Source organism: Rhipicephalus sanguineus, chromosome 11 (genome assembly GCF_013339695.2).
Source record: "Rhipicephalus sanguineus isolate Rsan-2018 chromosome 11, BIME_Rsan_1.4, whole genome shotgun sequence".
NCBI lineage: Eukaryota > Metazoa > Arthropoda > Arachnida > Ixodida > Ixodidae > Rhipicephalus > Rhipicephalus sanguineus.
Window position 1 is genome coordinate 57,732,637 of NC_051186.1, and position 13,647 is coordinate 57,746,283.

At 45.4% G+C, this 13,647-nt stretch overlaps 1 protein-coding gene across 5 annotated transcripts in view; it reads left to right on the forward strand.

Moving 5' to 3' along the window:
- Positions 1–13,647, forward strand: part of LOC119374805 (heterogeneous nuclear ribonucleoprotein L) — a 166,273-nt gene that overhangs the window by 3,778 nt on the left and 148,848 nt on the right. For all 5 annotated transcript variants that reach the window (XM_037644988.2, XM_037644989.2, XM_037644990.2 and 2 more), the window contains exons 2-4: positions 6,126–6,199; positions 9,129–9,198; positions 10,748–10,833. In XM_037644988.2, the coding sequence (XP_037500916.1) occupies positions 6,126–6,199; positions 9,129–9,198; positions 10,748–10,833 (230 nt within the window). The remainder of the gene's footprint in view (positions 1–6,125; positions 6,200–9,128; positions 9,199–10,747; positions 10,834–13,647) is intronic.

Sequence of the window (13,647 nt, forward strand, 5' to 3'; positions counted from 1 at the left end):
ATGACAGTAGTGTTCTGATGTAATAATTAATCAGTCTAAACTGATTTCATGTCTGTCCCTTCAGCAGATCCAACTTGCCGCAAAAGTTCCCTCTCTCACCCGCCGCGATGGTCTAGTGGTTATGATGCTTGACTGCTGACCCGAAGGTTGCGGGATCGAATGCCGGTCGCATTTCGATGGAGTCGGAATGCTAGAGGCCCGTGTGCTTACATTTAGGTGCGCGTTTGAAGAACTCCTGGCGGTAGAAATTTCCGGAGCCCCTCCACTACGGCATCTCTCATAATCGTGTAGCGGTTTCGGGACGTTAAAACCCCAGCAACGATTAGTTCCCTTTCTACTTCGCGTAATTGGCTTTGAAGGATCGCTCGTTTTATTTCACGGGGAAGAACTACCGCTGCGTCGATTGGAACTAAGATCCGATTCGCACCGTACTTCACGTGGTTTCATTGTCTGCTGGCTTCGTAAAAGTTTCCTGCTAAGAGACTTCAGACGTTTTACTATCGGGGAATGGGGCCGTTGCCTTTATGTAATCCTCCAGTTTATTGCTGTATGCTGTGCCAGCTGGGTATATGGGGTGGGATGGGGGGGGGTAGGGGGGGTTTACGATCGGCACGAAGCCAACACGTGTGACACGGGACCAGGTTATACACGTTGTAATTAAGGCCGTGTTTTTTGCGAGGGAGGCGATCTCAAGGTTACGGTCGGGTATTCTGGTGTTGCCACGGGAAGTGGCTGCAAGCGGTTACTTCGACTCTAGTTGACGTCATCAACATCGTTCGTTGTGCTGCAAACTTTTGTAACCTCAATTACTTCCTTTGTAACGCACCTAGACGTGGATGGCGCTGCCGGAACTCCTTGGGCTTAGAGGGGTCTAGGGACGTTGAAGGCAAAATAGACCAAGTGGGTAGAAATAACTAAAAAAAAAAAGGAGGGCTGAGTGGTGCCTAAAATCGAGGTAGGAGTGAAACCTATTCCTTCATTACATAGTTTGTACTTCCCTATTGTTCCTGTTAGCCCTTACAAACATAGATTTAGACAGTCTATAGATAATCTAAACACATTTTTAGACAGTTTTAGGTGGCCTGAGCCGCCGCCCGATCATGAGTAGAGCTCCATGAAAACTAGGATACGGATAGCGAGTCCACCAGTTGCAAATGATACATTGGCCACGAATATCGGCATAATCATCAAAGGATGCAGCCTCATCCGCGTCACTGGACGGGTCGTAACGCGTAGTCAAATGTAGCGTTTCCGGCGCGTGACTGTGCTGTAGTCGAGCCGGAAGTAATCTTCCACGTGATTGCCAATAAAAGCGTATTATCACGAGGTAGCGTGTGCTTTCGCGGCGATAAAGAGTGCCAAAACTGTGGCTGTGGCTTGCCCCGCCGGAGGCGAGTACTTCCTCGGGTCGTATTCATCGCAAGTACTGACGGCCAAGCCCAGATTCGGGGATCTGACGAAAGCAGGAGGGCGTTATTCGTAGTTTAGTTGGCGTGACGGGGCTGTTGTCACGCTAACCCGTTTTTTTGGCTTGCACTCGGTCCGTATTTCGTAACGACTCGGTGTTTCTTACCCGATTCGCACCTCGCAGCCATCATTTCCGGGATCGGACGCTCGGACTGTGCGGGTGAGGGGGGTTGTGGAATTGGGAAGAAAATTCTTTTGAAATTCCGGCAACATCTCTCCTCATGCGCAGTAGGCAACGCCGCGAAGGCCGCCGGGCTTACCGTCACTAACACGAGTGTGAACGCCCACGCTAAAGATAAAAACGATTTTTTTCTCGAATTAGTAAACTACTCTTCCGCGATACCAAAAACTCGCGCGCCTGGGTAAGCGAGAAAATGCGCAAAAAAAGAAAATGCTGGTGGCGGCGCCACCTTGAAGTTACCGCACCTGTCGCCGTGACGTCATAGATTTTGATGGCATCACTGGTACTCATAGTTCCTAATTGGTAAAAATGAAGTATATTATCTTACGTCGAGCCAAATGTGGCCAAAACACACAGAAAAAAGTTTGAAATCCGTGACGTCATAATCGGTGTACTTCGGCGGGAAATTGAAAAAAAGTGAAAGTTTTGACATCGATATTTTTTTCTCATCCACTAATGTCCCTACTGTGGTGGTGAAATTAACGACACTATAGAGTTTTCAGTGAATAATTTCTCAGTCTAAACTAATTTGTTTCAATTTGCTGTGTCGTTACAATATGAATGTGAATATAAATAAGCAGAATAAAATAATGTCCCTCCTATTCGATAGTTTCTAAAAATAACGAGTAATATAAATTTGAGGAAACGTATTTAGCTGATGTGACCAGAATGCCAGAATGTAACGTCATAGTTGACATTCAGGTGGTAACACTTAGGCGCGAAATTCAAGAATGACAGGCGTGGGTTGATGAAGTTAGCGGCAATGTAGACTTTAATGAACAACATTACTCAAATCCTTTCGAACTTTGATGCCTATTTAACCTTCGCGCTGTGCAGATGGGATTCTGTAAGTAGCTCAGCCAATCCTTTTGTTTCCCGCCAAAAATTAAAAAAAAAATTAGAAGTGCGGCACTGGGGTACGGATCAGCTGTGTGTTTCGCAAGCCGGCCAAAGTCCAACGCACCGAAAAACCACGGAGAAAGTTCGAATGAAACCAATTTTCGTTTTCGTCTGTTTGGTGGTCCTATCTTTAGTATGAGCGAAGTGTTGACAATCGTTAGAGTGAAACAGCCAGCCTCCCAGTGCTTTTCGTAGCGTCGGTAAACGATCATCCGTTTCGATGTAATTTTGGCCCTCATTCCATACTTCGCAAAGATAAGAGCCAGATATTTCGTCGCAGGCGTCGGAAACCTCTATCAAACGGTCGCTCTGACGCGGTTCGTACCGCTCGCTCCCGTGACCAAAACGCTTTCGCTTACCGGAACCACAAAAGCGCGCAAATAACGCGTAAATTGACCTAACGTTGCTCTTTTGAAGTAGTCATACCGCAAAAAACGTGGTTGGTAAAAGGGGTGAACTGCGAAACCTTGCAGATTGTGTTTACACGGCTTCCCTAGAACCGGACCACTTTCTGCACGGAGTGTGATCCAAGCAGAATCGACGACGAATCCAGTAACAGGGCTCATCCGATCGCTGAAGCTAACCGCCGTCACGGTCACTTTCGATCGCGATCGGAACTGATCCGGATTGAATTTCTTGGCGGTTCGGGTGGTACAGTGGTTACGGGGGCTGATGATTACTTGATGGTGATTGGCTCCTTTCTGCAAGCTGCAGAAGGGAGCCAATACCTGTTAGAAATTGGATCCCGATCGGGTTTAATCGCAATCAGCAGCGCACCGTAGTGACACCGACATAAACAAGCCATTGGGCTCTGTCTATACGTGGAATCTATTAACGACGAAATGATATCGGAACCTGTGCGCACTGGGGCAGCATTTTTTTTTTTACTGTACATTTTCTTAGTTGTCTGTGCAGGATTCGTGCTTCAGCAATACCGGTTTACCGTACGGTAATTACGGAAGCACCGTACATTCGTGGTCTAATCTGCTAGGCCCGCGTTTACCTCTTTAATCATCTGATGTTACCATACACATCGAGCAACCCGGCAGCTAAAGTGATTTCGGATCGTGGTACATTTAACACGGAGCGGTAATACCGCTTGGTATCATTCCCCTTTTAAACTTCCCGAAATCAATTTCTTTTCCGCGTTGCTGCTTAGTAGTCGTGTTCGCGGCGCCGTGACGTGCACACACACACACACACGCGCGCGCGCGCGCGTACAGACCGTTGTCGTTCGCGTGTTGTGGCTGGCGGCTTTCGGAACGCACGCGAAAGGAAGCGGCACCGTAGTCGTGGATGAGAACGAGGGGAGTGCGTGTCGGCGCCGTTGCGGCAGCTGGCATGTGACCTTGCCGACCGAGCTGTTTCAGCGCTGCGTAGACGTGTACGCCCTTTTTTTTTTGTGTTCACCGAGTCCCCACCACCACTCCTATTGAACAGGAAGCCAGTCTAGTCAATACAGCCGTTTTAATTTTCTTTTTTTGCGCCATCGGTTCTATTTGCACTCCGATGTCGCGTCTTCCGAACGGAAACTCGTAAATTACTTCGGCCTTCGTGTCAAGGCATTGCGTGGAGGCGAACTCGTTCCTTGCAAAGGGAGCAACCAATTGGCTCTTTATTTGATTCCTATTCAAGCTGAGCTGACGTTTCTGTATTGCTCGAGGCGAAAATTGAAATGTCAACGTGTGAGGCTCGGGTGACGTCGGGATTTCAATCAACGACTTTATACGTTTTCTGTGCAATTGGTTCGCCATGGTTATTTAGTTTCTGGGACATTCTGTTGAGCAACAGTGTCATCGGTTTGAACAAAAGAAGGGGAATTGATCAAGGGCTCGTTTTTCTTCGTTTCATGCAACCTGCTGAAACTAACAGACAATGAAGCCAAGTATAGGGGAGGTTATTTGTAATTTTTAACAGCAGTGTAGTAATTACGGTGTAAACGTAGGGAAATTAAAGTGGACGAAAAGACAACTTGCCACCCATAGGGATCGAACCTACATCCTTCGGATAACGTGTGCCCTTTTTGTTCATTAGAGTTCCCTTTTTGCGCAGGAAGCCAGTCTAGTCGATACAACTGTTGAACCTTTTTTCACGCCACCAGTTGCCCCATCTATTTGCTTTTCGGTGCCTTGGTGTCACTTCTTCCTAATGGAAACTCGTAAATTACTTCGACCTCCGTGCCGCTTCACTTGTCACGGCATTTGCATGGGGGCGAACGAGTTGATTCTCATTTGTTTGCAAAGGGAGCAACCGATTGGCTCCTTCTTTGATTCCTATTCAAGCTGTACAGACACTCTGCTGTTTTCTTTATTGATGGAGACTGAAATTGAAATGTCAACATGTGAGGCTTGGGAATGGCGGAATTTAAATCAACGATGCTCTTTGTGTTCTAGACTATTGGTTTGACGTATATAGACCCCCCGTGCTTACCCAGTTGCTGCGATGTTCTCCTGTTGAGCAACAATGTCATGGGCTTGAGTCATTGCTTCAGTGTCTTCTACTTCATTGTAGCAGCGCAAGCAAAAGTGTTGTTTTTGGCTGCACTGCAACAAAGTAGACGATACCATACCAAGAAGACCGTTTCACCACCGTCAGTCATCTCATACGTGCATATGTTCATATAAATATTCTGCAGTTCTTCCGATAAAGTCACCGTCATCATAAATGTGTGTGGGGTGGGGTTTTTTATTCTCTCTAGCCACAGATATTAAATTGCTCTTTGCAGGATGTACAGTTACATGTGACTTGTGCAAGAATGTTCTCCTTTGTCTTTTTTTTTTTCCATCTGTGCTGTACATTTTGGAGCTTTTCTTCATGCTTTGCTTGCATGCAGTCTAGTGGAAATTACAATTACCTGACTGGCTTTTATGTTCTGTTAAGTTTCTTTCATGCTTGTTTGAACTACATATGAATAGAGAACGAGAAAAACAAAAGTGGCGCTATTGGCTGTTATTTGAGCTCACGCGGCAGCCGAGTTCCTTACTCTTGGTTAACTCTTGGATGTTGTTGAAGCATTCGCACTTCATGCCTGGTACCTTAGGTGCCACTTTGAGACGTTGAATGTTGGTGTACCTTAATATATAGTTCCGTCGAAACCTAGGGGCAACAGCTTGTGAATATTGTTCTGCAATTTCACCTTAATTGTGAGCCTCTCAATTCTCGTATTCCTTTTTGATCTTTTACATAGGCAGTTGTGAAGGTATTGTGTCTTCAAGTGAACTTTGTTCGTTCATTGCAGCAAACTTATTAATTCATTTGTTCATTGTGTCTGCTGCTTTCACGATTACATAATCATACCGGTTGACTCGCGCCGTACCATACACACTATTTGAGGAGTAAAGACTAGTCAACGCTGAAAGTGTTTGTCTACGCGTGTTTTTTCTATAATGGGTGTAGATATAAAAACTGGAATTGCGGGGTATTTTATGCAAAATTTGTAAATGCAGGCATTGACAGTAACATACTTGGTGTAGCCTTTATTTTGAGAGAGCGGCACCTTGGGACAGAGTTTTGTGCATTTGCGGTCTCGCGCTGACGGTTCGTGATTTTTTCATTTCCATTTCTTTTTCCCCACCAGGATCGCGGTTATGGAAATAACCAGCAACAAGGCTACAACTACTACAACAATCAACGAGGAGGAGGTGGTCGAGGGTAAGTCTCAATTTTTGGTTTCTGTTCTGGAGTTACAAGTGTGCATTTTCCTTGGTCAAGGTCGTCCAAATTGTGGCTCGCAGTCACATGGATCATTCAGGTGTCCGCTGGTGGTCACTAGGTGGTCTGTTCTAAATAAGAAAACTAGAGCTTTGCACATAAAGCGAAAAAAAAAATTCTGAAGCATTAGCTCGCCTGGTTTTGTGTTCCTGGCAAAGATTTTGTAGGATATGTCTACTCCCACTGCAGAAAGCAAACATTGAGTAGCTTAATACAACCTAGCACTCTGCTAATGATGAAAATACAAACAGCTGTAGATGCACATGGTGCTGCCTTTAGTAGACTTTCTTTTAAGAAATGGGCCCTCTGCTTAATCTGAACTTAAGGAAACTGCGCTAGAAGTGGTGCAATAACTGTGTAAGATGAATGCAGTGGTGATTACTGTGAAGATTTGTTGACCCTTGACATCAATTTATATAGGTTGTACAGTCGGTCTACCATAAGTGTATGTTAAATGCTAAAACACGATAAAACTTGATTGCCAGTCAACATCCTGTTTTCTCGCTTGTTCTTCGACCTGTTTTAGTGTTGTTTTCCAAGTTTTAGTGATGGACCTTAAATAGCTTAAATCAATGCACTGCGCTATAGTCGCACATGACAGCCTCTAGTAGTAATCTGCCAACAAGCTCGGCTGTGACAAGGGGCCTAGCTTGGAGTGAGCCCCAGGTTCTGAATGGGTTTAATGTCATTCTGGCACTTCAAAAGTATATTAGCTGCCAGCACAACTGCGGCTTATTGTTTTCAATGATAGTGTGTAGGTTAATCAATGACATAGTTTATCCAGCTTATGTATTAATGACGATGTGATTGCGATTATCTTCTAAATCAGTGTTTAAATGTTCATTGTATATCATAGATTAGGTTCAGGTTTATGAACCTCCTTGTTCTAGTGTGGATTTGGAGGTGGTCTTTTTTTTTTAAACACTTATTCTCGTAGTTTTTTAGCTTTAAACTCTAGAAATTAATTTCACTAGACTCTTTTCAGAAAGTTAGCTTAAGCATTGGCATTTTTTTACTTTGCATTAGGAGGGGTATTTTGTGTGTGGATCCTATGCTCTGGTAAGTATTTATACTGTTGTGCTCTTGTTTTTTATGAGCAAGGGCCATCTAGCGATACGGCTGCTGTCAAAAAAAAAAAAAAGAGGAAGTTGTGTTTCAATGTCTAAATGTTGTACATTATCGTAAATATAACAGGATTCATGCACTACATATTGTTATGCAGCTGAATCTCTTTATAGCACACATCAGTAACGGATAATTAGGTATAAGAGACATCAGTGTGCATACATCGAAATAGGGGTTGGTAAGGAAAAGCGGATGTGTTACCCTGCTTATGAGAGGTGCAAATGTATTTAAGAGTATTATTACTAGTGGTGGATGTTGGTAGAGTCATTGGTAGGGGTAGTTGGTACAGATAACCTTGTAGTTGCACCTTAAATACTGCTGTTATCTTGGATAGTTACAGCCGGTCTTTTGAACTTGCCCCCATGAATGGTGAAGGAGCTAACACAGCTAGCATATGTTTTGGTTAGAAGCTACGGTCGCTTAGAATGACTGGTAGGCCTCCAAAAAGAGGCATTTGATGACGCTGTGTATTTGTGGGCTAGCGACGGGTATATGGCCATGTTCTATGTCTAATGCTACCGAAACACTCGCCCCCTTTTGTTACTGCTTTGCCGTCAATTGGTTATTGCAAAGCGTGTTCTTGATTTCATTATTTGCTGTCGATTTTCTCAAACTTTAGGTGCCTTATGTTGCCACAGAAACTGGCAAGACATGTTCACCTTTTTGGTGCATTCGTGTCATTGGACTTGTGTAGTTGTTGCAATCTTGCGATTGTGTTCGATTCAGGTAACTGGAATGTGTCAGTCGAAACCTTTTTTTTTTTTATGTGAAGGGCAATGTAACTGATCACTGCTTGGATGATTACTGTTATCTATACTCCTGTGTCACACTCGAGGCAGTATAGTGGTTCGAAAAATCCACGACACAGTGATGATGCGTAGCACTCTTTGCTTTCCAGTGTAAAGTGAATGCTTATGCTCGTACAGGTAGACAACAGGCTGTTTATTGGGGACTTGTTTCAGAGAACATGAGAACAGCTGGTGCATTCACTTCTTATTTTTGGACCATTTGTGTTGGACCTCGTATGATTAAAACGTAGACGTTCAAGGCTTTTGCCTTAAAATATGTTATAAGGATGAGTGTTGGCATGTAATTACCGTGTAAATATGTCATGTCTGCTTTCAGAGATAGGCCAAAGGGAGCATTCAGGGCTAATAAAAACGAAACAATTGAAAAGAAAATCTTTCTCTCTTCCTTGGGTCTGTTTCAATTAATTCTTTCAATTAATGCATTGTACGGGCTCCACTGTCACACTGCTGACAATGAAATGCATATTGAAAACGCCTCATATTTTGTAAAAGCATCAAAAGTGAGCAGGAGTGGAAGGGGTGCAAGCTTAATAATTAATACCCTAACTCTGAACTACCCCAACACTCAGTCCTACATAATGTAACAGCACCTACCTCTCGGAAGCATCCACTTGTGTAAATGCACCAATGTCCCATGGGTCAAATAGCTGGTGAGACACTTGGAATAAAGACATAGCTGCACAATGCAGCGGTCTACAATTTCTTTGGAGTGGTGTTCACACAGTTATTTGTTACCGCAACAACGAGCTCCCCAGCTGAGACTTCTTACTTCATCTTGGTTTTTCTTTTTGTGGGCAAAGGGAGCCTTTAAAACTTCCTTTTTCCTTGATAAGGGTTGGTTGTTGTTTACAGATCTGTTATAAAGGTACACTTCGAGTGAGTATTCCGGAATTTTGCTGAATTAATTTTTCTCTCTCTCCCTCCCTGTGTGACAGGCAAGAGGAAGAGAAGCCCAACCATGTGCTCCTGATGACCATCCTAAACCCTGCCTACCCCATCACAGTGGTAAGTCCCTCCCCTTTATAATTATGGAATGCAAGCGTTGGCTTGTATTCTAAAGTGTTTATTGATAAAAATGGCTCTTTGCTCGAACAGTGTGCATTGCAAAGCAGTGCTGCGGAATCCTGTATAGTTGCAGAAAGCCATGTGGATTTCTCGGGGAAAAAATTTATATGGGTTTTCGTCAACTAAGCTTTCTTACGGAGGTAATCCATAAGAATTTCCCTTAGAATTGTGTGACAGACAGGTGGTTGTCAATTTTAATTTCCACAAACAGTGTGCGAGTGCCTGCCATTTGTATTCGCACAAATCCGGTGTGGTATGCTAGGCACCCTTCCATGAATCTTCGCACTGTTTAGCAAATCGAGGCCGCAAAGAACATGATTTCAGCAATGTTCTAATATTCAAGATACTACTTTAGATGCTTCAATGCTTTACTTCCCCTCAAGTTTTTTGCATATTCGTCAGAATGAATCGAGCATTCATTGAAAATTTATTTCGTAAGTTTCTTGGCCACTCTCAAAGCTTCTCTTTTTCAAAACCGACAAGTGCAACCAGCGTGTGGTAGCATTAACTTCGAGTACGTGTTGGAAGAAAGAAAAAAGTGTGAATGGCAGTTCGTTTGTCCCGGCTTTTGTGCGTGCGCCATTCTCAAGCACGTCCGAATTGGAACTCTCTTCATCGATTCACACCTGGTTCGCGAGCGGGCGGCCATCAATTTCCCGGAGGAACTTTTATTCAGGGAGGTTTCGCCTACGAGAGAAGTTGTTTATGACAGTTGCGACGATGTGTAGCATTGGAGACCGGAGTTATTTTCAGTGTATGTCGTCAATGGACATACCGAATAATGGAGGTGATGTTGTAGGCTTGTCATAAGACTGTTGTGGGACTTGAGGGGTTTCCGTGACTGCCTGTGAACTATAGATTGGGCCAACTTCTGGATACTGAGGTACATACGTGAAAACTTCTGGATGAATGTCTGAAGGGAATTTGGGGGTGGAGGGGGTACATAAAAAGTAGTTAGCCTGTGGAGTTGCCTAATTTGTGCAGCTTTTTTTTTTCATTATTTATTTTTGATTGCACAGTGGAACTAGAACACTAGTAGCAAATGTGAAATTGCCGTGGGTGTTCCTGTAACTACAAAATCTTCCACTTCATCTCCAAAGAGAGTTGAGATGTCTCTTTAAATTGAGTGTTATCAGAGCAAGCGAGGACTCGCAAGAAAAGTCAAGAGAACTTTTTTTAGTGTACAGGGGTCAATATAATACTTTAATCGCACTATGACAGCTGTGTGTTTGGATGTCCTGGTCTGTTTCTTAGCCCATTGTCCGTGATGTGACAATGAAACGGCTTTGAAGTTTTTGTCTCGACTGGATTTAATATGTTTGCTGTATTACACGAAAAAGCATTGCTTGCCTTGGTTGTAAGGCAGTGCGTACCTGTCAAACACATTTTTTTTTTGTTTTTAACGTTTCCTTTGACACTCTGAACACTGTCCTGGTATATATCTACAACAGCCATTTCATTGTGTTTCAACTTTACATTCTTCTTTCAGGATGTTATCCACACCATCTGCACTCCAAGTGGCAAGGTGATGAGAATAGTGATCTTCAAGAAGAATGGTGTTCAAGCAATGGTCGAGTATCCTTTTTTTCGGTTGCATTTACCGCTCGAAATGTTTTTCCCACCATCGCTAGCGTCTTCATCAAGACTGGGCCGACAACATCCTGGTGAGTGGTTTTTAAGTCTTGCTTTTACGCAAGATGTTTCACTTGCAGGTCTTCCCAAACGTTTCCCATGAGTTTACCCCCCAGTAATGTTCAGTTGTCACTTGTTGTCCCAAACGTTATGCAGCAACAATAACTAGACTGCAGTAATTAGCGCTAGTAACAGGCCAATTGCAACAAAGTTTCGCCTCGCTGAAGTTCATCGCATGTGAGAAAATACCACTGAAGCTACCTTAGCAATGCTGAAGGGCTGGTACTCGCATAGTTTTATTGTTAACAGCCTTTGAAAGAACAGCTAGCGGAGGACGCGTGCATTTGGTTTGCTTGTCGCTGTGACGCTCGTTGCGCGGAGCTGTTGGGGGAGCCTCTCATCTCGGAGGTCGTGTCGAGGAGACTCTCGTTCCACGTATTGCCCTTCGTCCTGCGTCACTTCCGGCGAATCGAAATGGCGGTGTCAATGTTTTCAGTCTGAATGCCAAAAGCCGCTGCTTTTAGCGGCGCTTCCGTTGGTTTCTTGGCGTCTCTCATAATCATATCTTGGTTTTGGGACGTTAAACCCCAGATATTATTATTATTCCGTTGGTTTCTTTAAAAAGTAGAAGTTTCGCGTATAAGATACGCGCACTTTTCGAAACTTGGGCTCTTTTACGCAGTTGAGATTCTGACGCTCAGCATAGGTAAGCGACCACACGGTCTTTACGGATGGGTACTAAAGACGACGCCAAATGCAAGTTCTTTTTCTTTGGGGTCAGTGTACGACGCATCGTGATGAGGAATTGGCCACGCGGAACTTAGGACGTGTGCGAGCTTCGCATTTCGTTGACGGGTTGTACTGGATAGCAGCGGACTTGACCGGCTGTCAAGAATAAAAAGATTTGCGTGTAGGAAAGACCGCAAGTGTCACGGCGAGCGCGTCTCTTGCTTTATGTTGTTGCTTCTCATATATTTCGTAGGCGCACGCGGCGCGCCGCTGTGCGGTCGGTGTCCTCGCAAATCGTGCGGCCGCCGCTTGAGCTTCGTCGGGGTGTCCGCAGCGCGCGGGTTATTTCTGCTCGCTGGCCGGCTTTTCCCGTTGTCTCTATATATCTTTCCGTTGCCGACAGTCACTAGCCTCTTTTCTTTCGCCCAGCGACCCCGACTCGAAGATGTAGTCCACTTTTTTTTTGACGAGCATGCGGGAAAAACTGGCATGGCGCTGTAGTCTAGCCGGTGGTTTGAAGCGTTCTTCGTGGCGGCTCGTCATCGCGCGTTAGCGCGGCAGAAAGTAGTTGCTGTGCTGGGGGTTTGGTTCAACGTCTGCAGACAGGAAGAAAAGAATACGAAAGCAAGCAAGCAGTCGTCGACGGGCGGTCCGCATGTCGGCGTTCTTGTTGGACGAGTGCCGCCGGTCGTGGACACAGCGGTGGGGCGAGTACGACGCACACCGACGCGAGTTTTTGAGGTCGCAAGTTTTTCCACTTGCGCGTAGAGGACGGGCGTGTGTCGAATTCTTGTTTTTCTAGCCCTGGTAGTGGGACTTAGCTGGCGCCTATCGGTCGGCGTGGCGTAAAAAGTGGCAGAAATAAGACTTTTTCACTTTCCTGAGCCGCCTGCTGCAGTTTTGGTAGGGTTTTGAGTAGGGGCAGGGTCAACCGTTATCTCTACGAAAGCCTCAGAGATCAGGAGGCGTTTCGCGACATTACCGCTAGGGTAACGGTGCATGCGCAGTGGCTTCGTGGAGAAAGGTGGATTACGTTCCCTCTCCCGCGTTCCGTTCCCCCTTATGAAGCGCCATAAAGCAGATCATACGCGTATAGTCGGCTACAACTTTAAATGTCTGCGGCATTCTCAAAGGCGGATACACACAAGCCAGCACCGATGGGCGTGCGCTCCAGACTGACGTCACGAGCCGGACGGCCGGTGGGCCCCGCCTTCGCAGAACATTGCCGAGTATATGAGTGGGGCATATTTCGTTAATCGCGGAGGCGATCATTGACCGCGCCTCGGTCATCTGGGCGGGGGCCCTCGCCGGTCTTTGTATCCGACTGTATAGTTTCGTTACAGGTGTTCCTGAACCCTCGGAGGGGTCAATCTCTTACCGTAGTTGCTAACAAAGTGACCGCATAAGACCGTGCAAGGGTAAATAGGTGTGACGTTAAATTAACTCGCGAATTTGAGGCCCGTAGACCTCATACTTGAATGATGCAAATAGTCTTCTGCATGGAGCAACTTCGCGTGCACCGGCCACGAAATTCGCGTATGGAAGAAGCGTCGAGCCTTGAGATTTCGTGACCGCGCATTGCTGGTCTTTATATGTTGTAAACACCGAATAAAGGCTGTCGGCAGACCAGCCGCCTCGCCCTTTGAAGCACCGCGTTATAGGGTTAACGGCTTCTTCGAGCAACGTCACGATTCCGGAAACAACCCCGCTCGCTAAAACTTGAAAAGCCGAGTTCGCAACTTCAAATATTAATGGCTTCGATCGGCGCTCGACTTGGATCTTACGACGTGCAAAAACGCTACCAAGTCTCATTCGATATTCAAGAGGTCGTGATTGGGTGAGGGGAAAAGGGTACGGGAAGGGCTGTTAAATGGCGCGTCGTAATAAAACTGCTCCCGATTTCCCCGTCGTTAAACGCCTCGAGTTTTTCGTGCGCTGGGATTCATCCGTGAGGTTTTGAAGCAGAAGGCGGCGACGACTTGTCGTCGCCATTTTGCATGCATTCATTAGCTGCGTAAAACGAGGCAA